The sequence below is a fragment of the Micropterus dolomieu genome, linkage group LG15 (genome assembly GCF_021292245.1).
Source record: "Micropterus dolomieu isolate WLL.071019.BEF.003 ecotype Adirondacks linkage group LG15, ASM2129224v1, whole genome shotgun sequence".
Taxonomy (NCBI): Eukaryota; Metazoa; Chordata; class Actinopteri; order Centrarchiformes; family Centrarchidae; genus Micropterus; species Micropterus dolomieu.
The window spans coordinates 13,711,025-13,722,726 of NC_060164.1; the positions used below are offsets into that span (position 1 = coordinate 13,711,025).

At 39.5% G+C, this 11,702-nt stretch overlaps 1 protein-coding gene across 2 annotated transcripts in view; it reads right to left on the reverse strand.

Moving 5' to 3' along the window:
- Positions 1-305: 305 nt before the first annotated feature.
- wu:fc17b08 (ligand-dependent corepressor) overlaps positions 306-11,702 on the reverse strand; it is a 39,076-nt gene continuing 27,679 nt past the window's right edge. For both annotated transcript variants that reach the window (XM_046070383.1, XM_046070384.1), the window contains exon 7: positions 306-6,954. In XM_046070383.1, coding sequence (XP_045926339.1) covers positions 2,208-6,954 — 4,747 coding nt within the window. In that variant the 3' untranslated portion in view covers positions 306-2,207. The remainder of the gene's footprint in view (positions 6,955-11,702) is intronic.

The window sequence follows — 11,702 nt, forward strand, 5'->3', positions numbered from 1 at the left end:
TTGTAGGTGGAGAGAGCAGAGGTCTTGTCAGCGCTTGTGAGGTATCTGAGGTACTGGTGTGCATGTATATTGATATGTTCCCCTCAGAGGCACTGGCATGCCAGGAGGCAACTACAGCTTTTGTATTGAAATGTACAACGTAGTTCCTTTCAAGCATGCAGAGTACTTTAGTTTTCACTTTGCCAATTGGTTCACTTCCTTTGTAATAACAAGACCGTGTTGGATCCTTCTACAAAATGGTAGTTCAACTTTGTCTGGGTAAATAACATTAAAGCACTTGTATAAATGAGCGAAGAAACCAAATATAAAATTCAAACATCTTTATATCAACTCCAGCAAAAATACAAAGTTTTTAACATAAAGATGTATCATTCTTGAGATTACCACAAATAAAGCAGTTATTTCTTTCTAATATACAAAATCAAACTCTTTAAATAGCAACTGTAAAGAATAAACATGTTCAAGTCGGATATTTGGTGGGCTGTTTTAGATTTGCTAAATTCATTAGCCTACATGGAGTTCTTAAATAACAATAAAAACATGACGGACATGCTTTACATTTATAGATGATTTACCCTCTAGAGAGAAATTACCATAATAAAAAAAAATTAACACTGTGCTAAAAATGACAATTGACAATACACTAATGTAAATTACTACTGTGGAAGTTAAGAAACTTCACATTATGAGAACATCTGCCTGACAGTCAATGACATAAAAAACAACATAATAAAACTGCAACATACACGGATACACAACTCAGAAGTGTGACTGGACTACCCCAAAAACTTCATATCCAACTTGTGAATAATCAGGGAAGGAATTTATCACCCTGCAATGTGCCATTAATGCTAATGATGCCATACAGTTTCATATTAATCAACCAAATACACATATACTTTTCAAGCCTTTGCTGTCTGGAATTTGTTATCCCAAAGTCTTCTCAGATGGTTTTTCAGTGCAGGTTTTTGACAGACACTAAATGTGCATACATAGTCTTGAATGGGGTTAGTATTTTCAAAGATCAGGGGCATAAATATAGTTCTGGGTAACATCTCTAATGCAAGAGTTGCAGAAACTGTCTCCACATTAACAAGACTTACATGCTGCAGAAGCAGGTAAAATACTCAAATTGAAGTCACTATTATGAGCAAACAACAATGGGTGCAAAGGTCAGAAGTGACTGCTGAGGTACACGGTAAGGAAAACTGACCCATAACATAAAAAATACAAACTTTTGTCATGACACATACAGATCACGACGATGTCTGTTTTAACAATTCAGGCTTGTATTTGCTTTATCATCTAATACAACTATAATAACAATTTCATGTTAATGCTCTGGGGAAATGGGCTTCTGAAAATAAACCTGTAAGGTGAGAGTAAATAAGAAAATCAAAACGCCTCAGTCAACATAAGAATTTACAGATGAAGTACGAGGCACATACTGTGCGGAACGGAAACAATGTGCACACACTTAGTGAAGCAAAATGAATGTCGACTGCCTCTCCAGGAATAGAAAGCTGTTATAACTAAAGGACAGGAGTTTTCACATTTTACATTGTATTTCTTTACACTTCATAAATAAGGCACCTGGTCACAACAGTCACATATTCACAATGTTGCGATTGGAAGACAGGCTGGAGATACAAGCTGCCTACTTGCTGCGAGTAAAAATGTTATTCAAAATGAGCTCCCTTCTCATAGCAGGCTCTCTGGACAGTAAATGCATGCCATCATCTAAAACAATACATATATACAAAATGGAAAAGGAGAAAAAACAAAACAGAATGAGTGAATTTAATGTGACCTTGATAATTGTATCAAAGTTTGATGTGTGTTATCCCAACTTTTAAAATGAGGTTTGAAAGGCTATTGTTATCTCCAGCCGTCTCGTAGAGTGCTGAAACATAAAGCCAAACAGCAACTACATCTGCTAGACATCATGTAGGACATGTCTGTAGTCACTGAACACAGCAAACGCTCAGCATCACATTTGCATTTTTCACACTGAAGCTTTACAAAAGCATAAATGAATGACTTTCAAAAATCTGTTCCTTCTTCACATATTTGCCTCCTGAAAAAGGTCTCCTCTGAAGTTTTCTCAGAGAGTAGAAAATAGATATTTTCGGTCCTTCTGAATATATTCCAGATCAAATATAATCACAAAATCCTCGTGAAACGCAAACTCTTTCTGCAGGTCCATTTTACTTTAAAAGTGATGTCCTGGTGCGCTTAGCCGGGGCCTCTAAAAGCGTCTGCCCTCTCTTGGTTGCCGATTTTGTTGCACTGCGTGGCAACGAGGCTGCCCGACTTCTCTTTGCAGGGGACTTTAAAGCCCCACTTCTTGTCAGAGTGGCTTCCTCAGCTTTCCTGACTGATTTAGGAGATGCATTTTGTATTTTCATGGACTTTGCGGGCCGCTTTGAAGCATGACTGGGGCTCCCACTCAAAGGGACTGCCGCCTCCATTTTTCTCTGGGATCTTGTTAATACCTGGTCAGGTGAGGCGGGCACCTTGACATCCACGCTCTGCAGCGGGGTCTCGACAGCATTCTCGGTACCTTTGATTTCAGCCACTGTGCTTTGTGAAGACTCCGTTATTTGGATCTTTGCAGCATTCACTTTATTCACAGCAGGTTTATCCACCTCTACCTTCTCTTCTTCCATTTGTTTTTTATTCTCGACCTTGCTTTTAAGTGTGTCGACAGGATTGTGTTCAGATATTTTAGGTGGCCCCAGTCGTAGAGAACATCTCTTTGGCAACTCTTTTTTAGGTGTATCTCTTGGAGGTCTACTACTGCCCTGAGCCTTGACTGCCCTCTGTTGAACAGGATGCTTTGTAGATTTTCCAGACAATGTTTTCCTTCTTTCCATTTTTGCTGCGGACTCTTTCATTCGTTTACTGACCGTTAGGGCTGATTTCTGTGCCTTTAGAGATTGCTTCAAGTTTGACTTAGCGGCAGACTTTGTAGTAACCAGTCTTTTCTCCTCTTTCAGTCTAACATTGGTTTGCTGACCCTGCATCTTCTCTCGAATATTAGAGTATTTCCTCAAGATCCTTGCACTTGCTGGATTCTTTGACTTACCAGAGGATTTCTGGGATTCACCTATCTGTGCACGGGCTGCGGCAGAGAAGTGTGACTCAGTCAACGTCTCAGTAGTACTGGGAAGTTCTCTCCTCTCTTTCCCTTTGACTGCAGTTGCCTCTTGCTCCAGTGCTTTAGCAATCAGTTTCTGACTTTTGGGGTTGCTCTTTACAGGAGAGGCGATGGCAAACTTTTTCAAATGTTTCTTTAAGCGCTCTGCCTGTAGGCTTGGAAATACCCCCTGAGATGTCCCTGAAGCACTAGATGAGCTGTGGAAGCACAGCTGAGTTTCTGATGGAAGACGTGTATTCACCTTCTTGACAATGACAAGGGACTTTGTTTCTGTTGTTTCAAGGAACCAACGACAGATACTGGTGAGATTAAAACCTTTCATGAAGAGCATTTGGACTGGTGAGTATTTCTGGTGCTCTAAAGACTTTGTTTTCCGCGCCCTGCGTTTACTTTTCCATATCGCTGCCTGCCTGTCTGCTTTATTTTTGTATTTTGTCACTGGCTGACCATCTTTGTCCATTTGCAACCAACCTTTTTGCATTTTATCATACTTAATGTTCAGATTTGTAATTAGTTGCTGGTTTTCTTCTGCAGTCAAGGTCTCCAAAAATTTGTTAGTTTGTTTTGGGGGCTCAGATCTTGGTGTAATGATGGGGATGGCTGAGCTGTGGGGCAACACCGATGCAACAGACACTGGAGGGGGCTTCACCTGAGCTTTAGTTATTCTTTCTGGCTTTATTCTGATAGGGGAAGCTACATCACTCTGTCTTCCAGCTGTAGTATGAGTGCTGGTAGAAGGTGCAGCGAATCTCTGTGATCTCAAAGCTAGTTTCTTGCTGTCCACTGGGGTTGACTGAGTAACAGACTGGTGGCACATTTCAGGCTTACTGCTTTCACTCCTTAATGGCATTCTTGTGGGTTTGTCTGATATGGAAGAACTGCTGTCATCTCTACTTGCAGACCTGTCTACTGAAGACGCTACATTTGGCTTCTGTGGCAAAGCAACATCACTTGCTTCTTCCTCCTTTCGGAGACCCCGCTTACTTCTTAATGGGATAACCTGTGTTTGCATTTCAGTTTTTACAGGACTTTGATTTTCTAATGGACTTGATTCCTCACCGCTAAGTTGCTGTTTTTCATTCTTACTGTCATCTACTAAAGCCTTTGCAGACCTTAGTTTCTGTTTGGCCTGCAATCTACTATCCCCTTTTTGTGTTTCTTCAGAGGTGGTCTTTACTGGCTGAGTATTTCCAATGTTTAACTCCACGGTTGTCTCTGGGACTGTGTTCTGTTGGGGCTGTGCAGAGGATGAATGGGGAGATGACATGATTAGAGGAGAAGAGGTAACAGGGGACGGAGAAGGAAGGGGAAGGGAGGGGAGGTGCTCTGTAGATGGAAGAACATGGATAGCAGTAGGTTTTGGAGATGAAATATAAGTGACAGCATTTGATCTGGGTGGTGATGCTGGAGTTCCAGCTGGCCTCTGGCCGGCTGATCTAAGTTGCCGTTTGGGCTCAGTATTCTGAAGATCATCAACAGGCTGATCAGAGACGACAGGCAAACCACCCTGATCTCTCTGAACTCTCTTTTGTTTCTGGATTTGTTTGGTCCTTGCGGGAAATTTAGATGTTGGCCTTGATGGTGAAGATGGCTCTTTCACCTGCTGAATCACAGGAATAGTCTCAACTGTGGCAGAAGATGGCTCTTTCATCTGCTGAATCACAGGAGTAGTCTCATTAGATTTTACAGGCATGTGTGTTTCAGGTAGAAGATTCTCCAAATAGTTTTTTTCAAAAGTCGTATCAACAGCTGAATCAAGAGAAGTCTTATTGGATACATTCTGACTAGATTTCACAGGGGTGTTATTAGGTGACGTGGTGCTGTTACTTGACCTGCGCCGCAGACTTCTGTCCGAGGCTGATACGGGTCTACCATTAACATAACCCACTACCTGTGATTGGGTTTGTCTTAACCGCTTTGGCAGCGAAATTACAGTACCTCTTTTTCTACGCCAAGGGGGTAATTCCTTCAAGAGTGCGTCAAGTGTCTTAGAGGACAAGTCATAGTCATCATCATCATCTTCTGTCTCTAAAGGCATAATAGGGTCAACTGCTTCAGATGTTTTTATTTCTGGCTCTCTCTCTTTCTCCCCTGCTGAACCTGTGGTATTTGAGTTTTCTGACACTTCAAAGTTACCATTGTGCATCTGTGTTTGAAGTTCCTGAGGTTGCTCATCGTGTATTTCCTCCCTTATATTTTCCTCTCTACTTTCATCAACTTGATTCACCGGTGATGGGGAGCTATTCTGTTGGAGAACAGGTTCACTGTTGAGCAGTTTATCTGATGAAAGCTGGGGCTCACCACCTTCTACAGTAATATTCTCTAATGGTTCCTCGGCTGTTTCTGCGACTATTTGCTCGGCACTTTCACATATGTCCTCAGGCGCTTTATCTTTTTCTGCTTCAAATGGAGCCTGAGCAACACTTTCTTCACTTCCTGCTGGTGTCCCTGTATCTGCAGTATCCTGTTCTACATCTGTGTTCATATCTGTTTCTTTGTTCTCTGTTGGGTACCTTATGGGAGACGGAAGAACAGACTGCCCCTTGCTCTGACACTGATCCGTCTGACTAGTTTCAACTATAACATCTACTTCACTGGCTGCTTCCTCCACCACATCTCCTGTTCCTGGTACCACATTCTCATCTGACTCTTCTGTGGACATTTGTTGATTCATGGTCTCCCTGCATGCTCCGACAAAAGGCATATCCACAAGTGGTACTCCTTCAGGCTTTGAAAGCATTTGTTTTGGGGTGACCAATGTGATCAACTCTGGCATTGGATTGGGACAGTTGCCCCTCCCAGCCAATGTACGGACAGTTTTTAACTCCCAGATTTCATCTGAATACATATGCCCTCTGGTGCTTTTTCGTGCATTGCGACGTGGGATCATGCTACGCTGCTGCTCCTTAAAACACTCAGTGATTGGTTTGTCAATAAAAACAATATCACAGTGGCCGAGATCAGGGTCAACCATTCCCCTACAAGCAGAGTCCCGGATCCGATGATCAGAGGATGCCTTGATAGTCTTTCTGGCAGTCCGTGGAGAGTCTGAAGGAATGGTCATGTGGACTGAAAACACTTTTGCTGGTGTATCTTTGGCATGCCCGAGAGTGTCTCTCTGCCTAGCTTGATGTGTGTGACTAGCTTGATTTTGTCTTTTCACAGAGGAGAGTCTAGCACTGTGAGCCTCTGTTCTGTTGGATGAATTTGAGTTACCCTCTCTTTCCTCCACAGTTTCAGGGTGAAGTGAAATGTTGGCGTTGAGCACACATGACAGCTTCTTACCAGCAGCAACGTTGCTGGTCATGATTTTCATCTTAAGAGGTGCATGATCACCATGACGGTTCTCTGCATCCGCTGGACTAGCAGTGGGGTTGACCAAAGCCTGGTTAGTCCCTGACCCAGGGCTGCGAAGATCCAAAGCAGGGCTAACAGTAACAGATATTTTCTCTGGAACTTTTTTCATTGCACAGCTACTTGGGATAAAATGGGACATATCCTGGACTTCTGACTTGGGAGTAGATTCATTGGGAAACCTTAGCTCAGGGCATGACTTCTCAGGCGTGACTGCGCTGGATTTTGCAGTGGAACAAGCAGTTCCCTGGATCCCAGAGGTCGAGGTAGAGTCTTGCTGTGTATTGGAAGATGCCAGTGCTTTGACCTCAGTCTGTAGAAAACCTATGGCATCTACTATCTGTCTCTGGTGGTGGGGACAGAGTTTGGCCATGAACTGTTCCAGTGTGGACGTGGACTGCAGGTCTTTTGCCTTTGCAATACCCAAGTGTGGAGACTCACTGAGGGGAAAGAGAACAAAATACATGTAAATGCACATCAACAGTGGTTCATACTATTGACTGGTATTTGATTGTTACATTCAAGCAGTAAAATGTACCTAATACAGTGAAGTGGTAGAGCTGAATATTTACTTGAAATAATTCACAAATGTATTACAATGATTTATCACTGCATATTTATTAGAAGAATAGGTGATTTTAAAAGTGAATATTTCATCCAGTGAATTTGACCAATTACGTTGTTACAGCTATTACATTTTTATTCTTTGTACAGTGGTACTTTTTGTTATAGTATACATCAAGAAAATGTCACACATGCACTACACATTTAGTAATGGTGGCCCATATTGATTAAAACAAGTCAAAGACATGGTTACCACTTGAAAGAGCAAATACATAGAAGGGAATTTAGAGTACATATTTTTTGTCAAGTTTTCATGTATGGCTAGTGCAAAGGTGACATTTAGATACAAGTGCTCAACAATTTAAAACAACCTAACCAGTAAAAGAAAGATCAAGCGTGACTCAACATATGCAAAATTAATTATTCTAAAACCTGTGTGGTTTTGTTTGTACGAATGCAAACAAAATAATGTCAACTAGGGGGCCATGTTTCTGTATTTTTGGCTTTAGTTTTGTCAGTGAGGTAGGTCTATTACAAAATCCTCCACTACCTTTGGAGCATTTATACCATCACATTACGCCAAAAATATATTTATCTTATGCCTTATGAACATACAAATGAAACCACATCTGGATTCCTGAGGTGACATGTCACAACGTCATGATGTGTAATCAAAAGGGAAATAGCTTGTAGTCAAAAATAAAATTCTGATACTGTGTTGACTAATGGCGGTTTAAAACAAATTAAACAAAAAAAATATATGTTTGTATGCAACTGTAAATAATCTGCACTGCCAAATACAGTACCATTCTACTTATATAAGTGAAGGTGAAATCTAAATCTTTTGACGTTGCCTCCTTTGAGCAACAGCAAAGACAGTGGAATATCTAGTGTTAAGCTTGCTACGTAGCATCTACTCTGTGTTTCAAGCTATATTGCAAAGTTAAAAATCATGGATCAAGTAGGTAGTTTGAATGTGAGTTTTTATACCAGTTTTTACTTTGTTGAAAATGTTAAATCAGGTAGGTTATAACCTTCCTGATTTAAATCTGTAACCTGTAAATACATGCAGCACCTACTCCCACCACCTCAAAGGTGGGAGGAGTGGGTGCTACATGTACAGTAAGTGAGAAGAGTCTTGGGCCTTTTTGTTGATATCTTCAGAAATTCTGTTTTAGAATGTTAAATCAAGGTGTGTGTTTTTTTTTTAAATTAAATAAGTGCTGTTTGAGGTACTGAACTAGAAAGAAACGTGTTAATCAAATAGCATTGGTCAACATCTTACCTGTACTCTAAGTTTATATTAACATTCATCTTGTAACAAAGAAAAAATAATAAAACAGTGAAAAGATGTACTAAGGTTTCGTTGGCTCCAAACACAAAATGTTGTACAGCATGCCAAAATATCTCAAATGTAACTTTTAAAAGATTAAAAAATTAATTTTAGAGATTAAAAAAATAACATTTGCTGCAACCCGATCAATTTTTCTTTTTTGCTAACATCATTAACTTCACATCCCTGCTTGCAAGGTCTAAGGAGTGAAGTGAATTACCTGAATAATGAGTGGCAAGTGTTTTATCCCTGAGGGTTTTGCTCCCTGTTGCACTTAGCATCGCAGTAACAAACTGACACAAAGTACATTGCCTCTCTCCTCCAGATGACTAAATCTAATCTAACAAGCAGAATTAAACCAAATTACAACTCAACTCCACAATACTTCACAAGCACACAATCATGGCTGTGTTAACTCATCCACAATGTTAATATGCTGTCCATTAGGGATACAAATAATCTGGCGAATTATGAACTACCATATGGGAGATTTTAGCATACATCTTCAGTGAACCATTAACCAGACTCTGAACTGATTTAGCGATATTTCAGGTCAAGTTAATCTACTTGATACATTGTTGACAGTAAACACACCAACACTCCAGTATTAATAAAAACACCCTTAAAAGATAAACTTCACCATATACAACTAACTTCTTACTGACACATATGATTTAGTCCAATCATGCAAACTATACCCAGTGTCATTCCTTTATACACTGTAAATGTCAAATCAAATATACAAACTTTGTACATATATTTCATGGACAGGGATACTCTTTAGTCATTTGAAGAGCCACAGCATTTGCAGTTGTGTAAAGCTGTTTGTCCTCAGATTTTTTTTTTTTTTTACTAAGCAAGATACCCAACTTGTGGAGGAACAAAGTGGGACAATCGTAAAGGGTATTTCTTCACATCTATCATGAAAGACAGTTAAATATACCTTTTACACATTATCCATTTATGTCTATAAACACTTGTGAGTAACTTTTACTTTTGTTAAAGCCATTTACATTCATGTAACGTTCTTCAGTGATAAAATAATTAAGGAAATAAATATTGATTAATAAATATTGCATTAACAAAATAACTCCAAAACACATCAATTTGATTACGTATATAAGGGGAAGTAAACTCTTCCTCTACTTTAGGAACAAAAAGGTTTCTCCGAAGCAGGAGATAATCAGAAATGCTTTTGACACAACTGTCAGAACAACAAGCTCCCTAAAGAGCTACCTCCCCACCACAAAAAGAAAAAAAATTGAGATAAAGAAAACATTAAATATATCAGGATGCAATTAAGTACAAGGATACACTGAAATATTTACATGTGGTTAAACAGATTTTTTTATGTCTTATAAAACACCTTTATGACTGCTCTTTCTGTAAAACTGTGGGTTGTGTACAAGAGAAACTGCTACATAAAACAGCTACGAGAACAGTAGACTGTGATATGAATTTCCAGATGAGGTAGTCAAACATTAAAATTGCTACAATAGACAATGGAGGAGAGCAAAAACATGCTTACGTGTCAAACAAAATGAATCCAGAATGCATTAAACAGTTTGAGTAATGCTGGATGATCGTTAATGCAAGAAGAATTAAATGAATTAATGATAGCGAATCAGTGACTAGATTTTACTTAAATCGTACATGTGTACTTGAAGCAACTGCTTCGTTTTTGCAGTTATTCTGACCTTTTGTGAATATGTGTAAGAATTATGAGTGTTTTTAGTGGTTAAATCAGTGACTAAAAATAATTTACCTTGACATGAGAGGAAATGCAAACCATAAAAAAAAAAAAAAAAAAAATCACCTAAATAGAGCAAGAAATGGTTGAAAATAAGAGAATGCCAACAAGAGTCAGCAAGTTTATCATGCAATATAAAGTTATACTCTTGTTACAGTTCTATTAACTGACAAGTGTGCACGTACCTGAACTGTCACTTAAAAATGTTTACAATCTAGGCAATTGTATGTAATATGACCGCAGATATAATATCTGAGTTAAATGCTCAGGAATTATTTCTTAAATAAAAAAAAAACATCCACGTTCATCGAAGCAACATGGTGTACATCTAAAAGCCTGCAATATTTGCTAGAGCTGTGAATTAACTTAATAAAAGAATAATGGTCCATGATCCATTATTCATGAATGTCCTGAGGTAATAGTAATAATGCACAATGAGGTGTACTGATAAGCAAATTAATGGATGTGGCTCAGTCAGTCCACCAGGCAAGAACGCACTGAAAATGGCACATATTAAGGTATCAGGCCTTCTTTAAAGGTTTTAAAGACCCACCCATTCATTTGCAATGAACTACAAACTATAAACCCCACTGTTGCAAAAATAAATAAATTTAAAAAAAACACACATTAAGTTGGGCTTGTCTTTACCTGCACAAAAGGTAATCCGACCTAATAAAGATTAGTCAAATATACAGTGGGTACGGAAAGTATTCAGACCCCTTTAAATTTTTCACTCTTTGTTTCATTGCAGCCATTTTCCAAAAATCAAAAAAGTTCATTTTATTTCTCAGTAATGTACACTCAGCACCCCATCTTGACAGAAAAAAACAGAAATGTAGAAATTTTTGCAAATTTATTAAAAAAGAAATACTGAAATATCACATGGTCATAAGTATTCAGACCCTTTGCCGTGACACTCATATTTTACTCAGGTGCTGTCTATTTCTTCTGATCATCCTTGAGATGGTTCTACACCTTCATTTGAGTCCAGCTGTGTTTGATTATACTGATTGGACTTGATTAGGAAAGCCACACACCTGTCTATATAAGACCTTACAGCTCACAGTGCATGTCAGAGCAAATGAGAATCATGAGGTCAAAGGAACTGCCTGAAGAGCTCAGAGACAGAATTGTGGCAAGGCACAGATCTGGCCAAGGTTACAAAAAATTTTCTGCTGCACTTAAGGTTCCTAAGAGCACAGTGGCCTCCATAATCCTCAAATGGAAGACGTTTGGGACGACCAGAACCCTTCCTAGAGCTGGCCGTCCGGCCAAACTGAGCTATCGGGGGAGAAGAGCCTTGGTGAGAGAGGTAAAGAAGAACCCAAAGGTCACTGTGGCTGAGCTCCAGAGATGCAGTCGGGAGATGGGAGAAAGTTGTAGTAAGTCAACCATCACTTCAGCAATCCACCAGTCGGGGCTTTATGGCAGAGTGGCCCGACGGAAGCCTCTCCTCAGTGCAAGACACATGAAAGCCCGCATGGAGTTTGCTAAAAAACACCTGAAGGACTCCAAGATGGTGATAAATAAGATCCTCTGGT